General features: G+C 40.5%; 1 protein-coding gene across 2 annotated transcripts in view; it reads right to left on the bottom strand.

Annotated features, from left to right (window-relative positions):
- sf3b2 (splicing factor 3b, subunit 2) overlaps nt 1-18,585 on the bottom strand; it is a 66,061-nt gene that overhangs the window by 11,859 nt on the left and 35,617 nt on the right. For both annotated transcript variants that reach the window (XM_028802963.2, XM_028802966.2), the window contains 3 exons: nt 14,558-14,785; nt 10,957-11,106; nt 10,783-10,872 (listed from right to left, as the gene is read on the bottom strand). In XM_028802963.2, coding sequence (XP_028658796.1) covers nt 10,783-10,872; nt 10,957-11,106; nt 14,558-14,785 — 468 coding nt within the window. The remainder of the gene's footprint in view (nt 1-10,782; nt 10,873-10,956; nt 11,107-14,557; nt 14,786-18,585) is intronic.

The raw sequence follows: 18,585 nt of genomic DNA, 5'->3' as shown, positions 1-18,585 counted from the left end.
TTTCATAACAGGCAACTGCTTTTTATTGCAATTAAGAATCCATCAGAAAATGAACAGCAAACTCCCAAAACTCCAATAATTAACAAATTGAACAAAGAAGGAATGCGCGATTTCACAAGTGGTAATTCTGAAAATTGCCACATTTGTCCTAAGTTTTGCTCAAAGAAATTTAGATGATCATAAGAAACATCAGTATAATGGCAAATTCTAACACTGTTGTTTAAGATGCCTATTTTTTAATTAACAACACATCAGAATTTTGAAAAGATTGGCCATTATACCGCTGTTTGTTACAAGGGGAACAGTGCATGTGTATCTATCTTTATATCTATCCTTCGAGTGGCTGTGTATGTGTGTGACTGCATAAATTTTAGATTGATTATTCCATACATAAATATATATTAGATATTAAAAAGTGGGTAGTGGTGGGGTATACGTTTATTATGTTAAGGTAGTATACAGTAGGCCATGCCCTGATAAAAATATACTTTGAAGTGTAAAAAAGTCAAAGATATATTGAAATTTATGGCTTATTTTAGTCTAAAGTTCCTATCAGTACTAGTGGAAAAGGAACAAGACAATTAACCACTATCACATGAAGACCTTGCTAATTTATATATATATATATATATATATATATAATATATATATAATATATAATATACAGTAATCCCTCCTCCATCGCGGGGGTTGCGTTCCAGAGCCACCCGCGAAATAAGAAAATCCGCGAAGTAGAAACCATATGTTTATATGGTTATTTTTATATTGTCATGCTTGGGTCACAGATTTGCGCAGAAACACAGGAGGTTGTAGAGAGACAGGAACGTTATTCAAATACTGCAAACAAACATTTGTCTCTTTTTCAAAAGTTTAAACTGTGCTCCATAACAAGACAGAGATGACAGTTCTGTCTCACAATTAAAAGAATGCAAACATATCTTCTTCTTCAAAGGAGTGCCTGTCAGGAGCACAGGCTGTCAGAAACAGAGAGCAAAGCAAACAAATCAATAGGGCTGTTTGGCTTAAGTATGCGAAGCACCGCGGCACAAAGCTGTTGAAGGCGGCAGCTCACACCCCCCTCCGTCAGGAGCAGGGAGAGAGAGAGAGAGAGAGACAGAGACAGATAAAAACAAAGAGTGAAAAATCAATACGTGCCCTTTGAGCTTTTAAGTATGTGAAGCACTGTGCAGCATGTCGCTTCACTAAGCAGCTGCACACAGAAGGTAGAAACGTGAAGATAATCTTTCAGCATTTTTAGACTAGCGTCCGTATCGTCTAGGTGTGCGAACAGCCCCCCTGCTCACACCCCCTACATCAGGATCAGAGAAAGTCAGCGCAAGAGACACAGAGAAAAGTAAGTTGGGTAGCTTCTCAGCCATCTGCCAATAGCGTCCCTCGTATGAAATCAACTGGGCAAACCAACTGAGGAAGCATGTACCAGAAATTAAAAGACCCATTGTCCTCAGAAATCCGCGAACCAGCAAAAAATCCGCGATATATATTTAAATATGCTTACATATAAAATCCGCGATAGAGTGAAGCCGCGAAAGGCGAAGCGCGATATAGCGAGGGATCACTGTATAATGTATATAATATATAATGTATATAATATATATATTATATAATGTATATCCCCTCCTTTAACCGTCACCTTATCGTGGTGGAGGGGTTTGCGTGTCCCAATGATCCTAGGAGCTCTGTTGTCCGGGGCTTTATGCCCCTGGTAGGGCCACCCAAGGCAAACTGGTCCTAGGTGAGGGATGAGACAAAGAGCGGTTAAACAAACCTCCTATGAAGAACAACCATTTTGGACGGCGTTTTCCCTTGCCCGGACGCGGATCACCGGGGCCCCACTCTGGAGCCAGGCCTGGAGGTGGGGCTCGATGGTGAGCGCCTGGTGGCCGGGCCTGCACCCATGGGGCTCGGCCGGGCACAGCCCGAAGAGGCAACGTGGGTCCCCCTTCCCATGGGCTCACCACCTATGGGAGGGGCCAAGGAGGTCGGGTGCAGTGTGAGTTGGGTGGTGGCCGAAGGCGGGGACCTTGGCGGTCCGATCCTCGGCTACAGAAACTGGCTCTTGGGACGTGGAATGTCACCTCTCTGAAGGGGAAGGAGCCTGAGCTAGTGCGCGAAGTTGAGAGGGTCCGGCTAGATATAGTCGGGCTCACCTCGACGCACAGCTTGGACTCTGGAACCAATCTCCTTGAGAGGGGCTGGACTCTCTACCACTCTGGAGTTGCCCCCGGTGAGAGGCGCCGAGCAGGTGTGGGTATACTTATTGCCCCCCAACTTGGAGCCTGTACATTGGGGTTTACCCCGGTGGACGAGAGGGTAGCCTCCCTTCGCCTTCGGGTGGGGGGACGGGTCCTAACTGTTGTTTGTGCGTATGCACCGAACAGCAGTTCGGAGTACCCACCCTTTTTGCAGTCCCTGGAGGGGGTGCTAGAGGGCATACCTTCTGGGGACTCCCTCGTTCTGCTGGGAGACTTCAATGCTCACGTGGGCAATGACAGTGAGACCTGGAAGGGCGTGATTGGGAGGAATGGCCCCCCTGATCTGAACCCGAGCGGTGTTTTGTTATTGGACTTCTGTGCTCGTCACGGATTTTCCATAACGAACACCATGTTCAAGCATAGGGGTGTTCATATGTGCACTTGGCACCAGGACACCCTAGGCCTCAGTTCGATGATCGACTTTGTGGTCGTGTCGTCGGACTTGCGGCCACATGTCTTGGACACTCGGGTGAAGAGAGGGGCGGAGCTGTCAACTGATCACCACCTGGTGGTGAGTTGGCTTCGATGGTGGGGGAGGATGCCGGTCAGGCGTGGTAGGCCCAAACGTGTTGTGAGGGTCTGCTGGGAACGTCTGGCAGAGCCCCCTGTCAGAAGTAGCTTCAACTCCACCTCCGGCAGAACTTCGACCACATCCCGAGGGAGGTGGGGGACATTGAGTCCGAATGGGCCATGTTCCGTGCCTCTATTGTTGAGGTGGCTGACCGGAGCTGTGGCCGTAAGGTGGTCGGTGCCTGTCGTGGCGGCAATCCCCGAACCCGCTGGTGGACACCGGCGGTGAAGGATGCCGTCAAGCTGAAGGGAGTCCTACAGGACCCTTTTTGTCCTGTGGGACCCCGGAGGCAGCTGATAGGTACCGGCAGGCCAAGCGGAATGCGGCTTTGGTGGTTGCTGAGGCCAAAAACTCGGGCGTGGGAGGAGTTTGGGGAGGCCATGGAGAATGACTTTCGGATGGCTTCGAGGAGATTCTGGTCCACCATCCGGCGTCTCAGGAAGGGGAAGCAGTGCAGTGTCAACACTGTATATGGTGGGGATGGTGCGCTGCTGACCTCGACTCGGGACGTTGTGGGTCGGTGGGGGGAATACTTCGAAGACCTCCTCAATCCCATTAACATGCCTTCCAATGAGGAAGCAGAGCCTGGGGACTCAGAGGTGGGCTCCCCCATCTCTGGGACTGAGGTCACCGAGGTGGTCAAAAAACTCCTTGGTGGCAGGGCCCCGGGGTGTGGATGAGATACGCCCGGAGTTCCTCAAGGCTCTGGATGTTGTAGGACTGTCTTGGCTGACACGCCTCTGCAACATCGCATGGACATCAGGGACAGTGCCTCTGGATTGGCAGACCGGGGTGGTGGTCCCCCTCTTTAAGAAGGGGGGATCGGAGGGTGTGTTCCAACTACAGAGGGATCACACTCCTCAGCCTCCCTGGAAAAGTCTATTCAGGGGTCCTGGAGAGGAGGGTCCGTCGGATAGTCGAGCCTCGGATTCAGGAGGAACAGTGTGGTTTTCGTCCTGGTCGCGGAACAGTGGACCAGCTCTATACCCTTAGCAGGGTCCTGGAGGGTGCATGGGAGTTTGCCCAACCAGTCTACATGTGTTTTGTGGACTTAGAAAAGGCATTCGACCGTGTCCCTCGGGGAATCCTGTGGGGGGTACTCCGAGAGTATGGGGTACCGGCCCCCCTGATAAGGGCTGTTCAGTCCCTGTACGATCAGTGCCAGAGCTTGGTCCGCATTGCCGGCAGTAAGTCGAACCCGTTTCCAGTAAGAGTTGGACTCCGCCAGGGCTGCCCTTTGTCACCGATTCTGTTCATAACTTTTATGGACAGAATTTCTAGGCGCAGCCAGGGTGTTGAGGGGGTCCGGTTTGGTGGGCTCAGGATTGGGTCACTGCTTTTTGCAGATGATGTTGTCCTGTTTGCTTCATCAGGCCGTGATCTTCAGCTCTCTCTGGATCGGTTCGCAGCCGAGTGTGAAGCGGCTGGGATGAGAATCAGCACCTCCAAATCCGAGACCATGGTCCTCAACCGGAAAAGGGTGGAGTGCCCTCTCAGGGTTGGTAGCGAGATCCTGCCCCAAGTGGAGGAGTTCAAGTATCTCGGGGTCTTGTTCACGAGTGAGGGAAGAATGGAGCGTGAGATCGACAGGCGGATCGGTGCGGCATCCGCAGTAATGCGGGCGTTGCATCGGTCTGTCGTGGTGAAAAAGGAGCTGAGCCGCAAGGTGAAGCTCTCAATTTACCAGTCGATCTATGTTCCTACCCTCACCTATGGTCATGAGCCATGGGTAGTGACCGAAAGAACGAGATCGCGAATACAAGCGGCTGAAATGAGTTTCCTCCGCAGGGTGTCTGGGCTTTCCCTTAAAGATAGGGTGAGAAGCTCAGTCATCCGGGAGGGGCTCAGAGTAGAGCCGCTGCTCCTCCGATCGAGAGGAGTCAGATGAGGTGGCTCGGGCATCTGATCAGGATGCCTCCTGGACGCCTCCCCTGGTGAGGTGTTCCAGGCACGTCCAACCGGGAGGAGGCCCCGTGGGAAGACCCAGGACACGCTGGAGGGACTGTGTCTCTCGACTGGCCTGGGAACGCCTTGGGATTCTCCGGAAGAGCTAGAAGAAGTGGCCGGGGAGAGGTAAGTCTGGGCATCTCTGCTCAAGCTGCTGCCCCGCGACCCGACCTCGATAAGCGGGAGACAATGGATGGATGGATGGATGGATGTATATAATATATATATATATATATATAAATATTATAAATATCTTTATATATATATTAATTATATTGTTCCTTTTCCACTAGTACTGATAGGAACTTTAGACTAAAATAAGCCATAAAGGGTTTTATATTATATATATATATATATATATATATATATATATATATATATATATATATATATATATATATATATATATATATAATATATATATACTAGCAAAATACCCGCGCTTCGCAGCGGAGAAGTAGTGTGTTAAAGAGGTTATGTAAACATATATATACATAAACATACTGTATATACATAAATATATACATATACACATCCACATATATATACATATATCAACATATATATATACACATATACACATACATATATATATATATATATATATATATATATATATATATATATACACACATACACACACATGCAGACACATATACATATATATACATATACATATTTGTATATCTACATATATATACACATATATACATATATATACATATTTGTATATCTACATACATACACATATATCTATCTATCTATCTATCTATATACCCTAAGTTCTTGTCAATAAGCCGCGGCTTATCTAAGGAAAAAAGTTGTGAAATGAAAAAATAGAATATCGGCTTATACATAAGTCCGGCTTATACATCCATCGCGGGGGTTGCGTTCCAGAGCCACCCGCGAAATAAGAATATCCGCGAAGTAGAAACCATATGTTTATATGGTTATTTTTATATTGTCATGCTTGGGTCACAGATTTGCGCAGAAACACAGGAGGTTGTAGAGAGACAGGAACGTTATTCAAACACTGCAAACTAACATTTGTCTCTTTTTCAAAAGTTATAAACTGTGCTCCATGACAAGACAGAGATGACAGTTCCGTCTCACAATTAAAGAATGCAAACATATCTTCCTCTTCAAAGGAGTGAAGCAAACAAATCAATATGTCTGTTTGGCTTTTAAGTATGCGAAGCACCGCGGCACAAAGCTGTTGAAGGCGGCAGCTCACACCCCCTCCGTCAGGAGCAGACAAAGAGAGAGGGAGAGTTTGTTTTTCAGTCAAAAATCAATACGTGCCCTTCGAGCTTTTAAGTATGCGAAGCACTGTGCAGCATGTCTTTTCAGGAATCAGCTTTACAAAAGATAGCAACGTGAAGATAATCTTTCAGCATTTTTAGACAAGCGTCTGTATCGTCTAGGTGTGCAAACAGCCCCCCTGCTCAATCCCCATACGTCAGGATCACAGATAGTCAGCGCAAGAGAGAGAGAACAGTAAGCCGGGTAGCTTCTCAGCCATCTGCCAATAGCGTCCCTTGTATGAAATCAACTGGGCAAACCAACTGAGGAAGCATGTACCAGAAATTAAAAGACCCATTGTCCGCAGAAATCCGCGATATATATTTAAATATGCTTACATATAAAATCACAATTTAAATGACCGCTATGCGCTCGTGTTGACTCGGCGACGCCCAGAGCAGAAAGAACGCGCTCCGGCCGCTCCAACCGCGCCATGCGGGGAGTGAGAGAGACGGCAATATCTCACACTCTCTCCCCCCTTAAAGAAATTAATGGGCGCGAGTGAGACCACTGACCTCCCTCCCTTCTATTAGTTATAGGTTATAGTACGTTCGGCTTATCTATGATACGATTTTATTTTAAAAATTCGTATGATTTTTGGTCTCCGGCTAATACATGAGTCCGGCTTATAGACAAGAACTTAGGGTATATCTCTATATATCTCTCTCTCCTTATAGACAAGAACTTAGGGTATATCTCTATATATCTCTCTCTCTCTATATATATATATATATATATATATATATATATATATATATATATATATATATATATATATATATATAGCTGATTACCCAGTGGATTCGCTAACTGAGTGCAAGAGAAAAAAATAAAATGTATGTATAAAATAAGTTTAATTGCCAAATTAATTTTTCCACAAATAAAGAGCACTTACAATAACATAGAAATCAATATAAACAACATTAACATCATTATCATTTGAGAATATGAAGTAATATATAAGAAGCACATTGCATATAAATATAAATTATTAAACATTAAAATGTTCTTCTATAAAACAGTACCGTGGCTATTCGTTTGTCTGTCCAGGATTTAGAATCAGCTGTAGGTCGCAAACCATTTCACCTATTGACTTGAAATTTGGTACACAGATACTACGTCACGTCTACTATTCGCTTTCCCACACATATGAACACACACACACACATACACACATACACACACACACACACACACACACACACACACACACACACATATATATATATATATATATATATATATATATATATATATATATATATATATATACACACATACATATACACACACATACACATATATACATACATACATAGTGCGTTGCAACACGGGCTGTGATTGTTACATGGGAGGGAGACGACAAATCACAGCTTCCCGCTTTCTAATCGGGCTTGTGATTGCTGCTTTGACGGATGCCCAGATCCCACAGTATTTCCCCTTATTTGAGGCGTTAGGCAAGTGTAATTGAATAGCGGTGCTGCAAGTTATTACTCTTTTTATCTTTATTTTATTTTATTGTAGAATCAACTCAGAGCTGCGCGCAACAGTGCGTGCGTGGCGGATGCGTACGGCTGACGTTTTCATTGTCTACCACCTTCGCTAATCATTGTTGAGGCAGATTGAAGACTTAAGTGCCAGCTTAACTGAAAAATTAAAGAAAACATACTAAGTTTTAAAAAAAATCAGTTTTAACGGGAAAACATGCCGACGAAAGAAGAGAAGCAGCGGGACGCTAGGGTCAAGAGCTGCTCATTAAGCAGCAAGCGCATCAACGTCTGAGCAAACGAATGGTAAATGTACAGAGAAAGAGGATAAATACTATGAATGGTCATGTCAAGTGTATTCACTCCACGATAACGTGGAGTGCGCGTTACTGGTATTTTGATAAAAGAATCTGAATAACATATAAGAAGCGTATAAATTATTAAAACAGTAAAACATTAACATTTAAGAAGTAAAGATACATTGAGTACTACTGTAGTGCTTTCGGGTATAGTACATTTTTTTGTTTGCCCATTACATGCATAAATGTATACATTTTTTGGGTGTACCTACCCAAGAACACGCGACATGACCCGGCAGTTAAAATTTATCGCTCCAGCAATTTTAACTCTGTTACAAAGTCATCTAATATGGTATTGCAAACGGCAGCGGGAGCGTTTCTATAAACTCAATTTAAACTTACTGTTTACACCGTGCTTTGAAGATGCATAGTATGCGACACGTGTTTCGCCGTAATTGTGGGCTCATCAGGAGTACACAGTCACTGCACTCCCTTACGGGAATCGATCCTCGGACGTAGAGGCGAAGCCCCTAACGTGCCACGGCGTGAGGTTCATTCATTTGACAGCATGTAGATCGGGGTAATTACATTGCAGGCATTCGTAGTCTGATTCACAATCTGATTGTATGGGTGGTTACCTACCAGGTAACGCTTGTGGTTGGTGAGCAAGTCGGCTAACTTCTGCCATGGTGCCCTCTTTCAGTTGCGAGAAGCAGATCATACAATGGTTGAAATAGTTTAATATATATAGCAAAATCACCGCGCTTCGCAGGGGCGAATATGGTATTGCAAACGGCAGCGTTTCTATAAGTTAAAGTTACGGTTTATACCGTGCCTTGAATCAATACTGGACGGGATTTATCCCGTATTTTTTTTATCATTTTTTTTTTTTAAAGCAGCGTGTTATGCAAATCATCCCACACGCATTTTATGAAGATGCCTCCTTTCCTACTTTAGATTGGGTAATACTTGATGTCATCGTTAGTGTTTTTAACTGTCCAGTGAGGAGGGCGTGTCTTTTAAGTACAGTTTGCAAAGTGTTGGCACTGAGATGTGGCGTCAGCGCCATAGTTGAAGCCCCTAACGTTGCGGTCAGCAAGTCGGCTAACATCCGCCATGTGCCGTCTTTCAATTGCGAGAAGCAGATCATAGAATGGTTGAAACTGTTGCCCCTAACGTTGCGCCACGGCGTGTGGTTCGTTTATACCTCGTGTGTTCTCATTAAACTTTTATCTCGCGAATATGTTATTGCAATCCGCAGCGGGAGCGTTTCTATAAACTTAATTTAAACTACGTTTTACACCGTGCTTTGTTTCCCTTATGAACATGCTTGTATGCTTAACTCGCTCCGTTCTCAACTGTTTAATTAATTTTTGCTCTTCGCTGTTTGCGGCTCTTCCTCCATTTCCCCCCTACTTCGTTCTTTTATCTCGCGAATATGTTATTGCAATCCTTAACGGGGAGCGTTTCAATAAACTGATTTGAAAATAGTTTTGCATTTACCCTTTTTAGTAAAAGGCGAGCTTTTTTAAGCCTGAGAAATCACCCCGTAAATGCACACGATTAATTGCACATGTGTTAATATGTATGGTTACACAGTATTAAAAGACAGTGAACAACGTCAGTCACCTTTGTTCCCGCGTTTGATAAAAGGTGAGCTTTTAAGCCTGAGAAATCACCCCGTAAATGCACACGTTTAATTGCACATGTGTTAATATGTATGCTTACACAGTATTAAAAGACAGTCAAAAATTAACGTCATTTACCTTCGTTCCCGCGTGTGACTCGTGCTGTAAATGTCTTCCTTGTTTTTAGTTCACGTGATTACGTAGGAGGCGTGATGACGCGATACGTGACTCCGCCTCCTCCATTACAGTGTATGGACAAAAAATATGTTCCAGTTATGACCATTACGCTTTGAATTTCGAAATGAAACCTGCCTAACTTTTGTAAGTAAGCTGTAAGGAATGAGCCCTGCCAAATTTCAGCCTTCCACCTACACGGGAAGTTGGAGAATTAGTGATGAGTCAGTCAGTCAGTGAGGCTTTGCCTTTTATTATTATAATATATATATATATATATATATATATATATATATATATATATATATATATTTTAAGGAAGGGGTTATTCCCCAGGAAATATAAAAATAGCAATTTGCCTAAGTTAGGTTTTTTTCCCCTTGTTGTCAGCTTTGGTGATTGACAATTTTGAAAGTCCTGAACCACACTAAAAACAAAAAATATGGCTCTTTTAAAATTATATTCAGTTCGAAATTCCTACATAGGTTGAAGACTAATTATAATTAATATTTAACTGAAATACCTTGTTTCAGATTATTAGAAATGGACATTGGCAGTCAACAATAGAGTTCTTTGCTATCATTTTAGGATGACAAACTTAAAACAGAAAACAAAACCTACACTATGTAGGGCTGAACACAAAATAAGTAATAGGACTAAGGTTTATTATTTTGTCAAACATTTTCAAAAAAATTCTTGGTCCACTTTAATTTTTAACTGACATTTACCAAGTCATATGGTAGATAAACTAGTCACAGCACAATTGTCCATACATTTTGATGAATTCAACAGGATATGTGAAAAGCCATATAAAGTATTTCTTTATAAGTATACTAAAAGTTTGAATTGAGGATTTTAATAAATACATTCAAAAGTTCATATTAATTTTAAAATGCAGGCTAAATTTTACTATTTTCCAGTAGTTTTAAATTCTTTATTACAAACCACTTTCATAAGAAAGCAGCAAATGTCTCAGGAGAAGATTTTTTTTCTGTTTAAATTTTTGATGTTACAGGTTGCCCTAAATGTTTAAGACTGAATTGTTTGCTCAAGACCATAAGTGATTATTTTTGGGAATAAAATTTAGAAATAAGATCTTACTGGACCAACAGGCATCCCAAGGGCAATCCTCAGCTCATCTGAAAGATCTCCAGGTTTCTTTTCCTTCAATCTGGTCTCAAACTCTTTACCCTTAAAAAAATACATACACAGTTATATCGAAAACATTTAAATAAAGAGAAAAATCAGTGTAAACCAATTGTCAAGCCAACCTACCTCATAATAAAGGTCTCCATGAATGGTTAGTTTGGGTTTTATTTGCCACTTGAAAAAGGCATCGTGCAATTTCTGGTAATCAATGTCAATTTTTCCCATCTTAGGACGAACTTTTTCCCTCATTTTGGTCTTCATGGTTTTTGCTTCCTCCTACAATAATTGCACATAACATTGTCAAATCTGCTTTGTCCAACTGAAAACTGCTTGGCACACACCATGGATAGTGCACAAGTTCATCACCGGGGTCACAGAGGGACATGGCCAGACTTGCAGGGGGCCAATTTTAGAGATACCTATTAACCTAAGATACATTTCTTTAAAATAAACAAGGAAACCTACGAAGACATGGGGGAATGTCTCCAAAGAATCAAGTGACTGGGCATGAGATTTCGTAAGGCAGAGGCAAATTAAACATGTATAAACATAAAAATAAAACGGAACACTTAAGTTCCAACAACATCATTATCATGAAGAAGTTTAATCAGACAAAGTTAAGCAAGTCATGAGATAGCTTCCTTATTCAGAACAGCTTTATAAAGGCAAATGTACAGTATACACACACAATTTTTTATTGATATATATGAATGCAAAAAGATAACCTTTGCAGAGTCAGGAAATATTTTCAGACACACAGAAGTAGTAGGATGTTATGCCACCTTCTTAGCTTGAACTATATAGTTGACAATAATTAAAAGCTTTAAGCTGATTAGGGAAGGTTAACATTTGAGCAGAATCTAGAAAGAAGATCATCTGCCGATTCTGCTGTCATTTACTCTCTCAGGATAGCATCACATATTTTGTCGTGGGGCTTCTAAAAGTGAAACCCCCCCCAAATGCTGCTTATACCATTGGCTCTGTGGAACTGACTACATTTCTGTGATCTATATATACACTTTCAGTAGTTATTACAATGCCTAAGGCACCATCACTCTTGTTGTCATTCAGCCATCATGCAATCTTATCTTGCACATTCCCAGTGTCAGTTGCAAACAGATCTTTCACACTAACAGAGAGCATAGGTCTTTTATATAACAGGATATTTTCATTGCCACCAAATATGGCGATTCATATGCTGTTATATACGATGAGTACAGCAAAACAGACAGCAGCTCTACATATAACATAAAAATCACACTTTCAATTTCTTTAAGCGTGCAACTTGCAAACTTTTGCATTTCCATAGCTGGTAGGATACAGATTGTTTATACTATTAATGTAAACGCACAGTTGAGAGAAAGATGGGCAGTGTGTGTTTCTGAATTTAGCTAGTGTACTTTAACTTCCAAATTCCAAAAGGCAGCTTACAGGATAAAGCTGTTGTTAACAGATTGTACCACAGAAAATGTGCTGTCAGTGCTAGAAATGCTGGCTGTGTCTGATAAGGGCTCATGCAGAGAGGTTGTTGCTGGTTACTGGTCTAAGTAAGGCTTATAACACCAAACTAATTTTACAAAACAAGATTTTATTTAACTATAAGTAAGATGATGGCAACTGTAGGAACATGTGCCTTTTCCATGGTTTTCTGTACAGCAAGTGAACATTTTCAGCTGTAAGTCGACAAAGGAAACATGAACAACAATATCAGCTTTACTTGCACAGTTGTTAACGTGACTGACTGAAAGCGGGAGAAGTGAATTACTTCTTCCATGAAACTGCATGTTTTCAGTTTAACTATAGAGATAACCTTGCTTGTACTTGGTAATGGATCAAAGGATGTACACATTTCTCAAGAATGTACAATTCAATGTCAATCTCACAATGGTAGCAATTCACCCAATCATGAAATGCACAGTTGAAGAAAAATATTTTAACAGTTTAAAAAGACTAAACTGCCCGAACAGATGCCCAGCAAGTTGAAAGTATTTTAAAGTATTGCATGCACTTGTACTAATTAAAAAGAACAATGAGTGTGTATGTTTGCATTAAGAGGGTCTGTGTGCTGCTAACACCGAGATAATCACAAGCACCAGACTAGGATAACATGGACACAAAGACCATTGTTTTTGCGGACCAGCAGTTAATAACAATAACAACAATATATTTATATAGCTCCTTTCCCATGCTCAGGGAACTTCACAGAGTTTAAGAACGAACGGCAGGGTGTACAGTATTGTTACTAAACCAGAAAAATAGTCTTTTTCTCTGAATTTACTATCTTACTCTAACAGACAACATAATTGATGGTCTAGCACACACACACAGGTTATAGGAACATCTTGACATAAAGGTAAACTGAAAGAAGGGTAATGAAGTCAGGTAGAGCTAAAAGCCTTCCTGAACAGATGAGTTTTGAGGTTTTTTTTTTTTTTAAAGAATTCATTCAGTCAGCTGACCTGATTAATTTCGGCAGGTCATTCCAGAGTCTGGGCGCTATACAGCTGAAGGCCTCGTCACCCATGGAGTGTAGATTAGTGTGGGGCACAACAAGATTGCCAGAATCAGAGGACCATAGTGGGCGAACAGGCACACAGTGATGGAGGTGGTCACTGATGTAGTTTGGCACAAGGTCGTTTAAGGCTTTGTAGGTTATTAGTAGAATTTTATATTGAATTCTGTAAAACACGGGGAGCCAATGAAGACGAAGCAGGATGGGTGTGATGTGCTCGCTGCTGCTGGTCCGTATAAGGACTCTTGCAGACGTGTTTTGAATAAGCTGGAGCTGTGATATAAGATTAGACGGGGCACCTGTCAGTAGGGAATTACAATAATCGATGCGGGATGTCACAAAAGCATGGACAAGTTTCTCAGCGTTAGAAAACAAAAGGAAGGAGCGAACAAATGATATGTTACAAAGGTGAAAGTAAGAATGTTTCTTAATGTGATTTATGTGAGCAGAATAAGAAAGGGAGGAATCAGAAAATGACACCAAGATTCTTTGCAGTAGAGGCAAGTCTGAGGAGATCACCGCCAAGATTGACTGGGAAGGAGCTCATTTTATTAAGTTGCAATTTAGTCCCAATTTACAGGAGTTCAGATTGTTGCAATTTAATTTTAAAGAGTTCTGCTCCATCCAGGTTTTAATTTCACTGAGGCAAGTTATGAGCTGAGAAAGTTCTGATGAAGTTCCACCTTTAACATTGAAATAGAGCTGAGTATCGTCTGCATAAAAATAACCCAATCCAAAGGCACAAATAACATGGACAAGGGGAAGCATATAAATACAGAAGAGAAGAGGGCCAAGGACAGAGCCCTGAGGAACCCCTTGTATGACTGGTGCTGTGCTGGACCTGCTGTTGCCAAGATTAACAAACTCTTGCCTATCAGTCACAAAACCAGAGACCATTCAGTCCATCAAGCTTGTTTGTTCAGCTTATAGCTAAGCTGTCCCATTTACTAGGTTATCTGGTGTGACAGTTTCGACTGGGCAGCTCTATTTACCGTACATTAGGGAACTGAAAGATTAGTAAATAAAGAAAAAAAATGAAAAATGTATTCAACTTTAAAAGACAATACATACTTCATTCTAAATTCACCAAAATGATTAATTACTAGTATTTTGTCAATATTGCACTTTAGTGTGTTGAAAATACATACATTATGTATATCAAAAAAGTACAGCTTTTTTAAAACTTCAACATGACCTTTTGGCTTTTTAACTCACCTTTTCCTGAAGTGCTTCTCTCATTTCTTGAATGCCTGTCCTTTTGATGAAATCTGGTAACTCAAATGGGGGCTTTTCAATACCTCTTTTACCTTGAAGGTATTTTCTCTTAAAACACCAATGTCGAGGCACAGGCACAGTGTTTCTGGTGGCCTTCAAATGAACCAAAAGCTTAGGCTCCTGGGCTGTAACATCATGCATCTCCACTACATCAGGTCTGGCTACTAACTACAATAAAATATTTATGTAATATTAATGACAAGAACACATCACATAATTAAAAATTACATTAAAACAACATATCTACAAGGCACATTAATGAAATTTGGTTTAGAAGACAATTAAGAAATGTTTATGTTAAGGACATAAATGCCACATTTAAAATTTGCTTCTTTAAAACAAACCAATAACCCTGGCTGGATTATCCATATGTCTCTTATATCAATACCTACTTTACAACACTAACTACTAGAAAATATCACTATTACTTTGAGCATCAGTAGTTATTTTAAATTATTTTGAGAAGCTTCTATACATTAATCAACATGAGTATATACAGAATACTATAGTATTACTAGAAATTTTATTTTTGACTCAGACAGATTTGATTTGGAGCAGATTCCTATGTAGTTATTTAATAAAGTGTTTCAGCTCTCAAATGCTGCCAATCACTCTCGTATGTCATATGTATGATGAGATAAGGCAATCTGAAAATGAATGTCTCAAGGCCTGCCTTTACTTTTCATCTAGTCGATCGCTAATTTGAAAAAAATCAATTTTCTCCTCTGGTTAACTCTCTAAATTTCCCAGGCTCTATCCTTTCAAAGAAGGTACAGCTTGTCAATGTACCACCTACATACAGATCACAAGATATTCAGAGAAAACCAGAAGCAGGAATAGTGTGCCTGTGTTTTCAAAATTGTGCTGCAACAAACAGACAAAGAAGCATCTTTGGCAGTGTTTTGAGAAAAATGACGTCTGTAATAAAAGAAACCCCCCCATTATTGAGCTGAGAAGCTTTTAACATTATAACAGGACAATGAAAGTAATGGATGCAATTGACATATGTTTGACTTTTGTGTCTAAGACATTTTCGTGTGGGTTTTGTATGTGTAGTGTAGGCAAGTTTCTGCTTTCTTTCAGTATAATAGTGATGCAAATGGGGGTGCAGGCTTTCTCACATTACATAGTTTGGTGCTAATGCTCTGCAGTTAGTTCCAGTGTTTATTATTTTCTGTTTTGTATACAGTATGTTCCAAGTTACAACACGCTCATAATAAATATTACAAATGACTTGTGCAATTATATTTGCATGCATTGTGCGTGTGTCATTTTACATACATACACAATTGTACAGTGCACATATTACACAAAACTTTTTGCAGTGGCACAAACCATCAGGTTCATAAACCCATTTTACATTGTAAATAGTTATGTTAATAACTTTTTGTAATTGGGTGGGTGAAAATGGGTTTTGCACAACTGTTTATAAGAAAGTGTTCATTTTTCTCTTGATCTGGATCAAATTTACTGTGTACTGTTTTCTATTCCCAGGACATTTTTTAAAATTATTTAAAATACTCTTATACCACTGCAAGAAAAGGTATAAATCATGATTAGGATGGCACTGCATTTTAGAAAATGCTTTTTTTTTTTAAAAAAAGATGTTTTGTAATTTTGCAATTGCTTGTTCTATAATTTGGGCACACTGTATAATCCCATCTCCAGATATTTTTCTGAAAGAACAAGACCTGGACATAACTTACATATGTATAATATATGCTTCAGATAAATGGAGATTTAAAAAACAGAAAAGGAAGTGAAAGAAAAAATGTATTTTTATTACTTTAAAATGAAGTAATATATACATGTTGGCTGTGTACATTAGGCAGCCATTGTTTTGTTACTGCTGATGCAACGTGCATTATTTTTATGGTGTCTAGACACTTACTCTTTATGTTAATATGAACAACATTCAAAGCATGTATATTTTTGTAAAAATGTGATAAAATTTTGCAACTTACTCCACGGTCATTTAAACACAAAACAATTTCTTCTACAAACGTAGAGAACAGCCAAGCAAAATGACACCTTTTATTGGCTAACTAAAAAGATTACAATATGCAAGCTTTCGAGGCAACTCAGGCCCCTTCTTCAGGCAAGATGTAATTCTACAAATGTAAATATTCTGAAATAAATATCTGCCCTTCATTTTGATATACAGAACATGGATATTGCGTTAAGTATGAAGAAATTGAGGCCAGTTAAGTCAAAGCAGCAGAAAACGGCAAAACTGGATGCAGAGTTAAGGGGTGAGGATAGAGTTTGTGGGGTTTATGAAGATTAATCCACTAGCTGTGTGTTTGCTATTTAGAGTGAGAATAGGCAAGAATAAGGACTTAAGTGACTTTTAACACATGTTAATAGAGACCACCATATGCACTGGCAAGTCACTGGTGCATCAAGAATGGGTTGGGGAATCAACAAACTAACAGTAGTTCTCAAGTGTACAACAGATTCATTAAGTAGGACATGCACAGGATAATAGACTAGTCAGTCACCCAAAAGCCAGATACAACAGTGATGCTGAAAAAGGGATACAACGGGTACAGAAAATGTTGTGCTATTATTTACTTTTCTTTCATAATAAAACCAATAAATACCCATCAAAAATGTAAAATATTCTCTGTTAACCATAACACAAAAAATCCATGTATTGTATTTTTTGGGTGCAACAAAGCAAATAAGATTGCCAGAGTTAAACTGTCTTCCTAACTGCAAAAAAATAAGAGTTTCAGTGGGAACAATCCTAGCTCCTGGCAATTTATATTCAACCGAGGACTTGGCAAGTGTCAACAATCCAAACTAATTGTGGGGGAAGTGCAGTCGTGGCCAAAAGTTTTGAAAATGACACAAGAATTGGTTTTCACAAAGTTTGCTGACTTCAGTGTTTTTAGATCTTTTTGTCAGATGTTTCTATGGTATACTGAAGTATAATTACAAGCATTTCATAAGTTTCTATGGTTTTTATTGACAATTACATTAAGTTTATGCAAAGAGTCAATATTTGCAATGTTGGCTCTTCTTTTTCAAGACCTCTGCAATTCACCCTGGCATGCTGTCAAGCAACTTCTGGGCCAAATCCTGACTGATGGCAGCACTATTCTTGCATAATCAATGTTTGAAGTTTGTCAAAACGTGTGGGTTTTTCTTTGTCCACCCGCCTCTTGTGGTTAGTCTCCAAGTTCTCAGTGGGATTAAGATCTGGGGAGTGCTCCATCATGCTGGAAAAGGCACTGTTCATCACCAAACTGTTTTTGGATGGTTGGGAGAAGTTGCTCTCAGAGGATGCTTTGGTACCATTCTTTATTCATTCATGGTTGTGTTCTTAAGCAAAATTGTGAGTAAGCCCACTCCCTTGGCTGAGAAATAATCCCACACATGAATGGTCTCAGGATGCTTTGCTGTTGGCATGACACAGGACTGATGGTGGCACTCACCTTTTCTTCTCTGGGCAATCTTTTTTCCGGATGCCCCAAACAATCGGAAAACTGATTCATCAGAGAAAATGACTTTACCCCAGTCCTCAGCAGTCCAATCCCTGTACCTACTGCAGAATCTCAGTATGTCCCTGATGTTTTTTTTGGAGAGAAGTGACTTCTTTACTGCCATTCTTGACACCAGGCCATCCTCCAAAAGTCTTCGCCTTGCTGTGCATGCAGATGCACTCACACTGGCTTGCTGCCATTCCTGAGCAAGCTCTGCACTGGTAGTGCCCCAATCCCACAGCTGAACCAACTTTAAGTGATGGTACTGGCGCTTCCCGGACTTTCTTGGCCGCCCTGACGCCTTCTTCACAACAGCAATGTAATTTTTTTTTGGGATTAAGTTCATTTTCATGGCAAAGAGGGACTTTGCAATTAATTGCAATTCATCTGATCACTCTTCTTAACATTATGTAAATTGCCATCATAAAAACTGAGGCAGCAAACTTTGTGAAAATTAATATTTGTGTCACTTAAAACTTT

Source organism: Erpetoichthys calabaricus, chromosome 1 (genome assembly GCF_900747795.2).
Source record: "Erpetoichthys calabaricus chromosome 1, fErpCal1.3, whole genome shotgun sequence".
Lineage (NCBI taxonomy): Eukaryota > Metazoa > Chordata > Cladistia > Polypteriformes > Polypteridae > Erpetoichthys > Erpetoichthys calabaricus.
Note: the sequence above shows the minus strand (reverse complement) of the source record. Positions and strands in the feature narration are given on the sequence as shown.